Source organism: Diaphorina citri, unplaced genomic scaffold (genome assembly GCF_000475195.1).
Source record: "Diaphorina citri unplaced genomic scaffold, Diaci psyllid genome assembly version 1.1 scaffold3743, whole genome shotgun sequence".
NCBI lineage: Eukaryota > Metazoa > Arthropoda > Insecta > Hemiptera > Psyllidae > Diaphorina > Diaphorina citri.
The window spans coordinates 1-15,039 of record NW_007381143.1 but is presented as its reverse complement, the minus strand read 5'-3'; the positions used below and the strand labels follow the sequence as shown (position 1 = coordinate 15,039).

The 15,039-nt window shown below is 36.7% G+C and overlaps 3 protein-coding genes and 2 long non-coding RNA genes across 5 annotated transcripts; 2 read left to right on the top strand and 3 right to left on the bottom strand.

Annotated features, from left to right (window-relative positions):
• Positions 1-922: 922 nt before the first annotated feature.
• Positions 923-2,073, bottom strand: LOC113472054. The gene is made up of 3 exons (XR_003394528.1): positions 1,939-2,073; positions 1,247-1,502; positions 923-1,040 (listed from the first exon to the last, which is right to left on the bottom strand). It is a non-coding gene; the product is annotated as an uncharacterized LOC113472054 (long non-coding RNA).
• A 1,059-nt stretch (positions 2,074-3,132) lies between these two features.
• On the top strand, positions 3,133-5,084 carry LOC103524552 (methyltransferase-like protein 25; the record flags this gene model as incomplete). The annotated part of the gene is given in 2 exon segments (XM_026831604.1): positions 3,133-4,087; positions 4,573-5,084. Coding segments are annotated over 2 exon segments (1,317 nt in total), but the record flags the coding sequence as incomplete, so codon positions are not given.
• A 1,635-nt stretch (positions 5,085-6,719) lies between these two features.
• LOC103520531 lies at positions 6,720-7,497 on the top strand. The gene is made up of 2 exons (XR_003394527.1): positions 6,720-6,903; positions 7,414-7,497. It is a non-coding gene; the product is annotated as an uncharacterized LOC103520531 (long non-coding RNA).
• A 3,577-nt stretch (positions 7,498-11,074) lies between these two features.
• Positions 11,075-12,154, bottom strand: LOC113472055. The gene is made up of 2 exons (XM_026831607.1): positions 11,782-12,154; positions 11,075-11,154 (listed from the first exon to the last, which is right to left on the bottom strand). Exons 1-2 carry the CDS (start codon positions 12,062-12,064, stop codon positions 11,075-11,077), a joined length of 363 nt encoding a protein of 120 aa, XP_026687408.1. The 5' UTR covers positions 12,065-12,154.
• Positions 12,155-12,396: 242 nt separating this feature from the next.
• LOC113472053 lies at positions 12,397-15,035 on the bottom strand (the record flags this gene model as incomplete). Its single annotated transcript, XM_026831606.1, has 3 exons — positions 12,397-12,924; positions 14,518-14,605; positions 14,814-15,035. Coding segments are annotated over 3 exons (444 nt in total), but the record flags the coding sequence as incomplete, so codon positions are not given.
• Between the last annotated feature and the right edge of the window lie 4 nt (positions 15,036-15,039).

Here is a 15,039-nt window from a genome sequence, read left to right as displayed (position 1 = left end):
GAAAGTAAAAATCTAGTACAAGTAAAGTATATATTGAAATTTTAAAACAAATTTAATAATACCTACTTTTAATAGTTAAAACATTGAAAAACATAACAAAAAAGTGCGCAAGTAATAAATTTATCCAATTTGAAAGAAATATACAATTTTGAAATTTGGGTACAAAATTTACCACTAAATCTCTAATAAAACGATCAATTGCACAGTGGCCTGTTTCAAGAAACAAAAAATAATAATACAAAATTACAACATCAATAAAAAATCTATGAACAAGAGTACAAATTATTTTAGCTATCTTCCAATTTTTTATCAATAAAAACAGGACGGCATAAGAAGAAGACTAGTTATAAAAAGGACAGATTTCCGGGTGACAAAATGCAAAACTTAAACCTAAAAGTTATTGAAGTAAATCAAATATAAAACGATCAATTGCACAGTGGCCTGTTTCAAGAAACAAAAAATAATAATACAAAATTACAACATCAATAAAAAATCTATGAACAAGGGTACAAATTATTTAAGCTATCTTCCAATTTTCTATTAATAAAAACAGGACGGCATAAGAAGAAGACTAGTTATAAAAGGACAGTTTCCGGGTGACAAAATGCAAAACTTGAACCTAAAAGTAATTATTGAAGTAAATCCGGGTGACAAAATGCAAAACTTGAACCTAAAAGTAATAATTATTGAAGTAAATCAAATAATAAGACGAATTAAATTTTGCACTCTACAAACTCTGCCTTTTCTTTCAATTGGTAGATACCTACGTGAAACTTACGTGAAAAAGATACCTACGTGAAACTTACAAAGTTTTAGAAATTCAAATTTCAAACCAAAAATTCAAATAATTTACGAGATCATTGAATTTTTGAGAAATCTTCTGTCGTTGGTTGATTTGTACACTCCGTACCTTAGGTACTTACCAGTCAGCATTCCAATGGTTTGTGCTGCATTTGTATTGTTCAGATCAGCAGCTATAACTTGGGCGCCTTCTCTGGCTAGAATCTGACATGCTGCGCGACCGATACCGCTCCCAGCACCTGGAAGAGAGGATTTTAATAAAATTGTAAAAAAAAAAAACTGCTTACCTACTCCTTTTCTTGTCTTGTTCTCTACCACAATCCCTCTCTGACAAACCTGACCTCTCTCTCTCTCTCTCTCTCTCTCTCTCTCTCTCTCTCTCTCTCTCTCTCTCTCTCTCTCTCTCTCTCAATATGTTAGGTAGTTTTATAGGGTAGGTACTTACCAGTAACCAAAGCGATTTTCCCCGTCAGCATTTTCCTCTTCGATAGTTCCTTCCGTACCTCAGGTAGGTAATTAAATACTGAGTTACCTAGGTACTTGTGAAAACGGCTGAGTATTATCGCATTTTGAAAATTCCCATCTTAGGTAAGTAGGTAGGTAATAATTATGAATAGGTAGTTAGGTAGGTACTCAGGTGGCTGGGATACCTACAAATTTAATTGATCGACTCTAGGTTTTATGACAAAATCGTGTAAAAGCTGTGATGTAAGAACTTCTGTCCGATGCTAAGAAACAAATGACCTCACCAATCTCTGAAAATAGAAACAAACATTTCGAATCAGTGAGCTGTACAAAGCTAGTCAGTCAATAACTCTATTAAAGTATAGAGAGAAAAGTGAACTGATAGGTTATTGTTATTCGACTTTCAGAATCAAACTTTCGACTACCTGTATAGAGAGAAAAGTGAACTGATAGGTTATTGTTATTAAACTTTCAGAATCAAACTTTCGACTACCCAATCGCTGCTCAGTTTTCTTGGTCAGGTTATTGCCTGTGATGTAAGAACTTCTGTCCGATGCTAAGAAACAAATGACCTCACCAATCTCTGAAAATAGAAACAAACATTTCGAATCAGTGAGTTGTACAAAGCTAGTCAGTCAATAACTCTATTAAAGTATAGAGAGAAAAGTGAACTGAGACACCAAGCATTAGTTTTAGTTAGTTAAAACCTACTTACAATAAATTTATTAATTAACTTTATTAGTTACGTGCTAAACAAACAAACCAACGTTCTGTGTTCTGTCCTCAACGCACTATAGAGTGAGACTGATAGTTGATACTGACATTTTACTGCTTTGCTTATTGCTGATTATTTTTAAACCCAACGACTTCTATCAGTGACCTTCAGTGATAATGAAATAGGTATAGGTACCTACCTACCTGTGACCAGTGGCGTGGTTATATCGATAAAATAGGTAAGGTTATTGGTAGTTAGGTAGGTACCTACTAACGCACGCACTTGCATACAGAACGGTTCGATTTCCACCATTGACGAATCCACCGCGTCGTCGACGGTCGACGTCGGTCGACGAATGACGACGAATGACGACCTACCTATGGCATATTTACATGCTACAGAACTAGGTAGGTAGGTGTAGGAATCTAGATACCTAGGTCAGGTATGAAGGTATTCACCTAGGTACCCGTTGTACGTTGTATACCTATAGTGTCGTGAACAATGCGGGTAGTTTTTAACAACTTTCAATGCCCGAGGGCACACTTTGAAGAGCTAATAAAATTAATCCAACTGATTTATTCTGCCGGATTCTCAAAGTATGACCCCCAATCCTCAATGTCCACGGACAAAGTAGGACAAGCATAGCGTGCTACACGTTATTATTTAAGCTACAAGTTCAAAGTTGACGGAGAATTCGAAATGGCGATGATGTGGCCCCGGCTTGATAAAAAATATTATTTTATTTTTTCTTTCTAAAAAAAAAAATAAATAAGTTTTGTTTGATAGAGGGAACTGTAACTTCTTAGGTCTTGTCGCCCCGAAATCGAAGAGAAGGATGACTGGCTGATAGGAGAAAGCCAAGCGTCCTGAGAACGAACCTTACGTCTTGTTTGTTTAGGATAACTTTCGCCTCGGGCGGAAATCGAACCCGCGACTTAGGGCTTTGAGTTTTAAAATACAAGCGGGCCCTTTTGATGTTTTGTATTACAATGGAACTCGTATTTTTATTTATTGTGCTGATATTTTTATTTATGTAGGTATTGTAGGTACTTTGATAATATTTTCATTTACCTTTCTGGCATTTTTATATAGCTTAACATATTTATGTTTATGTTAAGGTATATAAAGATATGTTTCTTTGCCTCTTTCAGGGTTATCTGGACGAGATTCTGGTTCACAGTTTCAACTTCAACGTGCTCGGTTTGGAATGTGACCAGGCGAAAATTGACGGCGCTCTCACCAGAATAACCAAACATGCCAAGAGCAATGTAGAGTACAGGGATAAACTGAAGTATATCTGCACATTCATAGCCAATACTAGAGTTCGTGAAAGTAAGATACCTGATGATCCGAGTGCCATAGAGGAGGATGAAATAGTCAAGGGAGATGGTAATAAAAAGGAAAAAACAGCAAAGTTTGATCCAAGTGTTAGACAAAATGCTGGTGAAATAGTCAAGGAAGTTGATAACAAAAAGGAGAAAACACCAAAGTTTATTGGGGTAGGAGAGGAGGAAACACCAAAGTTTGATAGAGAGGAGATTGAAGAACGCCAGATTGAAGTTACAGTCAATGACACGAGCTTTATGACTTCGTCACTAAGAACTAACGAGTCAAATTTACGACAGTCACAGAATTGTAATGGAAATATAAATAAAAACACTTCTGTATCTACCAATAGCGGCCCTACGGTCCCCCTAGAGATGCAAGGATGCAAGTCACAGCCATATGAACAAACCGAATGTACAGACCTCTCTACAGTCCTTCCAGCTGAACCTTATTGTTTCATAGGTCTACACACGTGTGGGGACCTCAGCATATCTGTCATTCAGCATTTCTTCTCCCTGCCTCTTGCCAGACAGCTGATCTACATCCCGTGCTGTTATCACAAGCTGAAATGCCTTGACTCGGATACTAGTCTGTCCAATTTCCCTCTAAGTCAAGCCCTGAGGAAAGTGTATAAGGAGAGGAAATTTCTTAGGGTTCCGTTCCTGAGAATGGCAGCCCAGGAGACAGCAGGAGCGTGGAATAGATATAACCCAAGGGAGAAGAAGGAGAAGGTGTTTCAGCTGTTGTTTCGCGGAGTACTGCAACTGTATGCTGCTAGAGGTGAGTTATTTGAAGATACCTACTTACTGAAATAATTAATTTTATTAATCAGTGGAAAAAGAAATAATCCAATCATTAATTATTTTTGGTAAAGCAAAGCCCTTTTACAACTTTTGTGGATATCTCACCATTACTAAGTGCCTCCTTTGCACTCGATTCCTATTTTCATCAAACTTTTTACACTGGTAACGCCCCGCCACACTGCCCGCTACTCGATTTAATTAACTATAACTACTCAGTTGTCTGAACGATATTTCAAGCACAGAGCCACTGAACTTCGACTCTGCCGGGAATCTAACCTGGGACCTTTGGTCTGCAAGTCGAGTGTGATACCCACTCGTCCACGAAGTTTGCCCCCATGTAAATTATTTTATTGTCATTTTCATTTAAATTTATTTTTATTTTTACGGCTTTATTTTAAGTGGCAGGGTTCTTCTGGAGGAGCTCTTCCACCCAACCATTATTCCTCATTTTTCTCTTTTCAGAAAACGTCAAGCTAATCAAGAAAGCTCGCCGCCCGTTCAAAGTGAACCTCTCTACCCAGGATATCAGCTCAATCATCTCCGCCAGCACAGAAAGTTTCCATCTAAAATGCCTTCTAACTTCTGCCCTAGTCGAATGGAACAAGCCCTTGCTCTCTCAACTTTGGAGTGATCACGTAGCTAAGACCTCCCTGGTTCGCACATTACTTGCGCTACAATACTCCCTCCAATGTACTGCTGAGAGTTTGATACTATTAGATCGTCTGCGGTTCATGCACGAATCTGGACGGGTTCGAATCGAGCTGCTGCGAATTTTCGACGAGCTTATTTCACCGCGCCGATATTGTTTTGTTGTTAGTAAATAGAAAGGAATTTTTACTTTCCTTATCCTATAGGGAGCATACTATGCTTGTCACAAATATCGTTCCCCAATTATTACACCTAGATAAATTTCATGACTTGACTTGGAATTGAATCACCAACTATCAAATCCAAAGGCCGTTATCCACCGCGCCGATATTGTTTTGTTGTTAGTAAATAGAAAGGAATTTTTACTTTCCTTATCCTATAGGGAGCATACTATGCTTGTCACAAATATCGTTCCCCAATTATTACACCTAGATAAATTTCATGACTTGACTTGGAATTGAATCACCAACTATCAAATCCAAAGGCCGTTATCCACCGCGCCGATATTGTTTTGTTGTTAGTAAATAAAGTGGGTACACTGCGTAGTGCGTACCCTATAGTGATGTTTTAATTTTGTGTTTAGAGAGTTTTTATTGGAAATATGAACTCTCCATTTTGAGATTGATTATTTGAAAGATTGGCTAAAGTCAGGGAGTCTTGTGATAATTGCAAAGTTCGGTCATTATAATTTATTATGTATCATCATCAGGTTGTCTCTTCCGGGACAGAAAAAGGTGCCGGAAACCTCACATGGCCTCAGGATTATTACTAATGGTTCAGTGAGCTTTAGAACTGACCTATAAAAGATTCTGCTATGAGCCTCATTCACCATCGGGGCCAAAATTCCATGAACAAAATGATGTTCTTTAGAACTTTTACATGATAAGATTACCTGATAACTTTTACCTGAAAAGTGTCCAAAATTTAATCAAAATTGGACAAACCATTCGATTATTATGCCGAAACAAGGACCAACGGATGCTATGACAAAGTCGAGAAAAATGAAAAACTAAAAACTCACTTCGTTCGCTCGAGTATCGATCGTGTATACAAGTCTTGTTTACATTTTCCGCCATCTTGTTGTGTTGGCCAACATGCTTTAAAGCGCGCACTTTCAAATATTTTAAAATTTTTGGAGGTTGCTGGTTGCTGCAAAAAAGGTGTTTTTTACGCAATAAATTTGCAAAATGCTTATTTAAAGTCCATGGTAAACTTCTTTAAGTTAAAATTTGTGTGTAAAGGATTGTTTGGACGTCAAAGAAACTGCCTGGTTGTCAGGGGAGTGCAGAATCCTGCTAAATTCACTGTAATCTCATCTTGAAAATTCAGCTGTTATTTCTAATGTAAGTACCTAAGCTTGAAGATAGTACTTATACCTATGTGGATTCTCACTTAACTCTCTCATAGAATGCATGATTTGAAGGTGAAATAATTTGCCAGGATTGAGCTTCCAACCATCCTTCCTTTTTAAATGTCCAGCTTCCTTACTTTCCAAGTCCATTACTTGCATGAAATCCTTACGACTCTCGATAGTTTGCAACTTGAACAGCAGCTGTAGGTGTTTCCTAGGATCAGGTCTTCTCGATTACATCTAATATTTACATTAGGGCAGCTAGTGTGCTTCATCTTGGACAGTATTTGGATTCTCACTTAACTCTCTCATAGAATGCATGGTTTGAAGGTGAAATATTTTGCCAGGATTGAGCTTCCAACCATCCTTCCTCTCTAAATGTCCAGCTTCCTTACTTTCCAAGTCTAAGGTCAAGGCGTCCACTGGAACTGGTCCTGGTAAGTATGTTATTATTAATTTTTACTTTCCTTATCTCATAATAAGGAAAGTATTGTAAATTTTGACCTACCCAGTTTTTCACATTTCTGGACACCAAAAGAGTTGGTTTGGGCCATTGGTGCTTGCGTCCGTCCGTGTATGTCTGAACACGATATTGACCTACCCAGTTTTTCACATTTCTGGACACCAAAAGAGTTGGTTTGGGCCATTGGTGCTTGCGTCCGTCCGTGTATCTGTTAACACGATATCTCATATTTTCAGGTGCTAGTGAAGTGTTCAAAAGCAAGTGGTTCGCGTACGAAGCATTCAGATTTCTGGAGGACCGTGATAACCCACGGAAGAGACTGAACATTGAGGTAAGCATGATACGTATTGTATGTTCAGTTGTGTATACAGGGTGTTTCAGAAAGATGGGGAAAAATTCTAGGGTCGATGTAATATGGAACTCTTTTGAAAAGTCAAGAGAGAGAGAGAGGGAGAGAGAGATAATGTTGTGTGGTGTTTTTTACTTTCTATTACTACAGTATAGCGAGCTATACTAGTAATGAAAGTATTGCAATCGGTCCAAATTTTCAAAATCGGGAAATGCGCCACTGTGTACTGGAGACTGCAAAATCACATGCTTACCATCCATGGCACCTAAAGCATTGGGAAAATTCCATCTTTCGCTAAATTTAGCTGCCACTTGCATCCACTTTTGTTGGGTTTTTGGAAGCTGAAAAAAAAGGTGGTTGAATTTCACGTTTATGGTCATATAATATTTGTGCACGAAACAACCCTGTAGCCTGTATGAATAATATCGTTTTGAATAATATCGTTAAGTTATTGTGTTCTTCTTTTTAATATCGTTTTATTTATTATTTCAGGTTGACAACTCAGAAGAATCAACAGTAGAAGACCCTGGTTTTCCCGAAGAATTTGTAGCACCAACACTGAGACCACCAAGACCAAAAGAAAGTAGAACCAGTGACAGTGACACTCTCCTTTCTGAGGTCAGCAGCTGTAGGTGTTTCCTAGGATCAGGTCTTCTCGATTACATCTAATATTTACATTGGGGCAGCTAGTGTGCTTCATCTTGGACAACAACATTAGCTTGATTGAGGCTTTCCGAGATTCCGAGATAATCTGACTTAGCAGGTAGCGGAGCACCTGAGAGCAGCCTACGACACATTTCTTTCTTATTTAAACTCATTAGCTAGACATAGCTCTACAGGTGCTTGCTAAGATTTTGGAACTGATATTTATACTTGAGGGGCATAAGAAAGACAGAAACCAAAGGCATATGAATAACCAACAGGTGCTTGCTAAGATTTTGGAACTGATATTTATACTTGAGGGGCATAAGAAAGACAGAAACCAAAGGCATATGAATAACCACAGTGTCCAAACAAAGTTTTGGGTTTGTACCGTGAGAGGTTGCTACAAGGCTTGTTATTTTTTCAACAGCAGCTTCATACTCAATTTTATTCTACTGCATATTATTAAAAAGGTGTGCACATATCTTATTGTTAGTGTGTTTATATGATGGATAGTAATGTGTTTCTATGATGTTTGGCAGATCTGTTTCAAGTGGGTGTGTTGAAGTTTGATTTCAATAAATATGGCAAACTATCTGACACATTGCATGCATATTGCATACACAGTACTAACACATGCCAATCAGTCTTGTTATGACACAGATATTTCAGCTGCTAGGACTTGTCAGTCAAGTCATGCATAGTTAAAATCTATTTTCCTGTCAGGAAAAATGCAAAAATTTGGAGACAGAACCAATTCTATTGGTGTGTCATCTTAATTTCCCTATGGCTTGACAAATTTACTGAATATGTAATTAAAGCATTCTGGATTAGTATACCTAATGAATACAGTTGAAAAATTAGAGCCCACAGAAAAACAAGCCAGCAGTTGCAGTTGGATCCATGGGTGTAGGGTTGCCAACCCCTAGTGTAGATGCTGCTTTAGGGGCTAATCTTGAAACTCTAGAGTTGAGCACAGACACAGACTAATAAATAAATACTTATTATGATAAATCATGTCTTTATTAAACATTTATGAATAATATTATAAATAATAAGTACAACCTAAGTACTTAATATGTCCTAGATTATAAGTGCATTAATTTATTATGCCTTGACTTAAAGTGACTGAATTTAATCAAAATGAGTTAAGAGATGGAGTAATATCTTAACTAACATTCTAAATAAATTCAAAACCACTTCTGTCAGGTTGGTAACTACCTATAGTAAAATATGCCCATTTCCTTTTTTCTTCGGGTTTCTCTTAAGTTTTTTTTTTTTTTTTTTTTTTTTCAAAGTCAGCTTCTTCCTATTTTCAGTTTTATATAAGGTTTGTAGGCATGATCTACAGTCGGCAGTACAAAGGATAAATAAGGCTTTTCTTTCTTCTTGAAGGTAAAAAGAAAAACAGATGTAAAACTAATACCTACTTACATAGTACTTCTTGAAGTTTCAAAGGTAAATTGTATACTTAAGTAGATCCTGATTCCACTAAATAGGTAGTATTTTATACCTTTGGTTCAAATGTTGTAACATTACTTACCTACTTAGTATAAATTACCTTAAAAGATCATTAGATATTACTTTCTAGAAGCTAGACTGAGGGACACGAAATGTTTTATTTGTATTTCGTGTAGCTTAAAAAAAAAAAAAAAAAAAAAAAAAAAAAAAAAAAAAATCTCTTGGTGTTATAGTGTACTATGGACAAAGGATATATAAGTGGTAAGTACTTTGAGAGAGTTTGGAAGACACCAATACAAATAAATGTAGATATAGCCTTTTTCAAAGTTAAAATGTCAAGTGTCATCTTTCTTTTAAATGACTATTCCTATGTGTCTGAAATTTCGAACAAAATTCCTCAAAGTATTTCTTCCAGAGGCTTTTAATTACAAAATGTCACACTTGAAACTTTCAGGCCTTTGCAAAATATTAAAGAGATAGAAAGTTGGACGGTTTCTACCTTTACAGAAATATTAGAACTTGCGACATTTTCGAAAACAATTTTCCACGCAAAACTTTGTAGGGCAAGAGAAAAGATCTTTTAATGAAGCACAAATTAGGCTCCTTTGATATTTGAGTTTATTTATTTTGTTTCAAAGATTTTTTTTTCCATTTCTTTTACTCGTAAATTTAATATTGTAACATAAGTAGCTGAGTTGATTGTTTCAAAAAATTCAAAACAAAGGAAGTTCTCATCAGTATTAGAAATAATGAAGGAGTAAAGGTTCTTGTCACTTTTCTATAATATAGGTCACATTGTTATAAGATCAGATGAGAGGAAAACCCACTCAGTAAATCCAGACGATTATCCTAATAAATTTCCTGCTTTGTTCTTTTACTTTTAAAAGGCTTGGGTAGGTATGTACCTACATATTACTGAAGTAAAAGAAAGAAAGTTTTTTCTTACCTAAGACCAAAAAGATTAATTTTGCCAATAGTACTAATAAATATAAGTATCTGTTGTCAACTGCCTATTTCTGAATGAACAAATCAATGAAACAATTGAATTAAAATAAAATGTCTACCTATAATAACTACCAGTAATAAAACAAAACAAAATAATATTAATAAATATATCCCAGAACCAAAGTTAATAAGGTTTGTTGTCAACTGCCTATTTCTGAATGAACAAATCAATGAAACAATTGAATTAAAATAAAATGTCTACCTATAATAACTACCAGTAATAAATAAATAAAACAAAACAAAATAATATTAATAAATATATCCCAGAACCAAAGTTAATAAGGTTTAGGGACCTATTGATAAGAAGGTAATAAAATTATACCTCCAATAATTAAAATATAAAGCTAATAGGAACTAAGTAGGAACAAGGAATTGCTCTAATGCTTAAATAAATAAAAATAATATGTACCTAAATAATTAATTTTGAGAATGAATTCTAATCAATATTTAGAAGTGGTGCATAATAATACATATATGTAAAATAAGCTATGCTAGGTAAGTATTTAGGGTAAGTTTTTTAGAAACAAATTTTTCCTTCCTAATATTTTCAAGTATTACAAGAACACCAAATTAGGTACATCTTGGTGGGTACTTTGTATTCTTTGACTTCTGAAATATTATGTTTTGTTAATGAGGCATCTGCTGTCATAATGCACAATAGATGCCTCAGGAAATTGCTTTCATGCAAGGTTAAAAGATATGATTCAGAAAGAAAAAAGCTTTTTATAGCCTAGGGCTGAATTCCAAAAATATTATTATTATTATTATTTTTTAATCCACCACAAGCCAAATAATAGAAAGTTAAAAGGTAGATCTTTTTCCAACATGCAGACCTAACTAATAAAAACTTTAAGTAAACGATCTACCTAGATAACTTTGTCAGATTTGATTTTACGTGCAACGTGCAATGCAAATGCTTTGCACGTTGCTTTGCACGTTGCATTGCACAAGTCTGGACCCACCATTGTCTCGGTGAGTTCTATGGAGAGGTTGAAGGAATAAGCTCCTGTGATCTCTCAACTAGTAAACCAAACAACCAATGTAACTAAATTGCATTGTTTGAATCAAAGTTTGAATTGAATGGAACTACGACATTATACTTACAGCTGCCTCGCTTTTCTTGGCGTCCAAGCAGTGAACATAGAAAATACTTCCCTTCTCCCTCCCTCTCCTGTTTCTCCCTGTATGACGTGTTCACCCAAAAGGGATGAACAATTCCCTCCCAATAACCTTTCTATATTGTATGTTACGGAGTTCAGCCGTACATCCCTTTTATTCACACCCCCACAGACCTATAAAATTCCCAAGAGTGCTGGTTAACATATTGGTTACGTCTTTTTCGGACAGATTTTGAAATGTTGAGAACATTTTCCACAAATTTCAGCCTAAAATTGATATTTTGAAATGGATCCTTTGAGAAAATGGAACTTTTTCATTGTTCAAGAGGAACTGTGAGATAAAGTATGCCACAAATATGGGAGTCAGGGTATTATACGGTCCTTTAATGTGTAGAAAAAGTTGACATTTTCTCGTTTACAGAGGTTCGGAGATTTGAATTCTCGTTTATAGAGGTCCATTTTGCCTTGTTTATATGAGCATGGGACTTAGCAAAAAAAGGGGCGATTTTCTCGTTTATAGAGGTTTTATTTTCTAGTTAAACCAGGTTTTTGGCCCGAAAATGAAGGGGATTTGAAAATTTCTTGTTTATCCAGGTTTCTCGTTTATCCAGGTCTCGTTTATCCAGGTTTGACTGTCCAAGCAGTTCGTTGTATTCCTGCTGCTGAATGAGATTCTGGAGCTCTCTATTCTGAATGAGTTTCCCCAGTGGCATAGCTGGCAGAGACATCATGTTGCTGCTCTCGTACTGATCCATTCCGGGAACGTCCGAAGGCAGTTCGGACCCTTCTGTGCCTATCATGTTGAGCGCATGCGCTCGCTGCGCGGCCTGTTGTTCTCTCTGTAGCGCGGCTGCGTTCTGAAGGAGTTCAATTAGGCTGGTGTATTCTCGAACTCGGTCTGGATTTTCATATCGCATCTGGAGAAATAAAATTGAACCTATTAGTCCATAAGGAAAACATTACTTTCCATTCCTTCCTATAGGATAAGGAAAGGAACAAGCTGGGTCCGTCCCTCTGGGATTTTTTTTAGCCTGTAGTGATTAGAGAAAATGAGATCATAGGTTGTCGCGACAAATTTCAAGATCAGAGTTCATTTATGTGAGAAAATGTGAAAAAAATCCCCCAAAAACCATTTTTTTNNTACCTACTTAGTTGACAACAGAGAGCAGTTTTTAGAATTTTATCTAGCCAGGAAGACATCGTGTAGATTGATCCTATGTCTTATTCCTTAACTGCTTAACTGATCAAATTTTCCTATGTTTGTTATTAAATCTTCTTTTTCTTTGCTTTTGAGCCTGAAAATGACAAATTGACATTTTTCAAACAATAGTAATATTATCGTAGGTGTATCGATTAATTGTAGTAAGGAGGTATGTATTCTTACAAACTTTTGGTGTCCCTCAGTCTCAGATCTTACATTCTCTGATAGCTTGTCACCATTCATTACGCCGGTCAATTATAAAATGCGTTCAGTAAACAAAATTGATTGTGTGAGAAATCAAGTCGAAGGAAAATGAAAATTAACAAAAATATAATTTTAAAGACCAAAACAAAGTTACATAATAATGTTGGGTAATTGATAAATAAAGAAAACAAATTGATTTATTGCGGGTGTTATGTTCACCATTGATTCATGTTGACACTTAGATGTTTTCATTTCGTAGCCAGGGTGTCCATTTTGATGTCCGCTTCCTTCCCATGTTGCAGATTTTGAAATGGCACAGAGCCATATCTGAAAGCACAGAAGTAGAGATTTCATTTAGTACATAATGGAACCGTGTTTAGAGGTCAATGGCCTTTCTTTACTATGCCGTTGGTTTGCGGACTCCCCCAATACTTTGCGCAAATTTTCTGCGCAAGTAGCTATTTATATGTATTATGGTGGGTCCAGACTTGTGCAATGCAACGTGCATAACGTGCAATGCAACGTGCAATGCGATGAAATTCGTTAGTTTGGACGTGTTTGCAAAGCATCGTGCAATGCAATGCAAATGATGTACCTACTATAGGCCATGACTAGTTGAGTTTTGAGATTTATTGGACTGACTTTTGTGGTAGTACGATTTTTTTTCTTCCGAAAAAATATTCGATATATTCACGCTAAAATTAATATTTTTGACGCTAAATATCCATATATTTACGCTAAAAATAATAATATATTAAGAAAAAACAATGATATACATTTTTTAATTCAATTTTTTATTCATTTTTTTCGTTTATCTTAGTTTTTAAAAATTATATTATAAAGTTAATATAAATCAAAATAATGTGGACAAATGGAAAAAGTTTTAGATCTTATAGGATTGTAACAGGGGAGAAAGCTTTACTGGTGGAACCCAAAAGGACGATGAGTACCACATTAAGCCAAGAAAAGAAGATGCCCTGGCGGCAGATTAGTACCGCACTCTCCGTGTCCGCTGAAGACTGCAAGACCCAAGATGACGCAGTCTGTTATCCTCTTACCGAACTCAAAAGGCTAAGGTCAAGGCGTCCCACTGAAACTGGTACTGGTAAGTATGTTATTATTAATTTTTACTTTCCTTATCTCATTAATAAGGGAAAGTATTGTAAATTTTGACCCTATACCCAGTTTTTCACATTTCTGGACACCAAAAGAGTTTGGTTTGGGCCATTGGTGCTTGCGTCCGTCCGTGTATGTGTGTCTGTTTAAACACGGATATCTTATATTTTCAGGTGCTAGGGGGGGTGAGGTACAAACATATTTTATACCCGCGTAGGCTTAGCTCCTGATTTGTATCAGTTAGATAGGTACCTATGTTACAACCTGCCTCTGCACTACACAGTCAATATACCTACATTTTATTTTCAAATATTTTGATACATAATATTGTACAATATTGAAATCGTAAAATGGATTTTTTCCCGAGCTCGTTGCTCTCAATGATAATATTAGGTTCGGACCAGCTAAAGCGGGACAATATCGGGACTTTGGGCGAAAGCGGGACATTTTAGCGTCCCCAGAGGATTTCTCGGGACAGCGGGACCAGAGGCTCCAAAGCGGGACTGTCCCGCCGAAAGCGGGACAAGACTTGCTCAGCCGTGCAACGATGACGTTGCTTGACTACAACAGTCCGGCTTTCAGAATCTGATGTTGGGAGGGCGTTTATCTTGTACTGCAGCTTAGTGTAGAGAGGAATCGTGGTTGGTGAAGCTGGATAGTTCTTATAGGCAGTTGATTTAGACATTGATGGAGAGATGTAAGTTAGTGGAAGAGATGTAGATTAAGCATCCGTACAGAATCTTTCAGCACCTGTTGTCCAATATTGATTATATGCTTGGATGAAGGACGATTTGTAATTATGGAATTCTGCGCCACTGTGTACTGGAGACTGCAAAATCACATGCTTACCATCCATGGCACCTAAGGCATCGGGAAAATTCCATCTTTCGCTAAATTTAGCTGCCACTTGCATCCACTCTTGTTGGGTTTTTGGAAGCTGAAAAAAAAAAGGTGGTTGAATTTCACGTTTATGGTCATTATTTGTGCACGAAACAACCTTGTAGCCTGTATGAATAATATCGCTTTATTTATTATTTCAGGTTGACAACTCAGAAGAATCAACAGTAGAAGACCCTGGTTTTCCCGAAGAATTTGTAGCACCAACACTAACACCACCAAGACCAAAGAAAAGTAGAACCAGTGACAGTGACACTCTCCTTTCTGAGGCTCCCCAGTGGCATAGCTGGCAGAGACATCATGTTGCTGCTCTCGTACTGATCCATTCCGGGAACGTCCGAAGGCAGTTCGGACCCTTCGGTGCCTATCATGTTGAGCGCATGCGCTCGCTGCGCAGCCTGTTGTTCTCTCTGTAGCGCGGCTGCGTTCTGAAGGAGTTCAATTAGGCTGGTGTATTCTCGAACTCGGTCTGGA

Bases quoted from the DNA above. Each gene is read 5' to 3' on its own strand.
- LOC113472055 (XM_026831607.1), bottom strand. From the start codon at position 12,064: ATGCGATATGAAAATCCAGACCGAGTTCGAGAATACACCAGCCTAATT. The intron at 11,155-11,781 runs AGTCAAACCTGG...CACTGCTTGGAC, and splicing joins ATACAACGAACTGCTTGGAC to GCCAAGAAAAGCGAGGCAGC.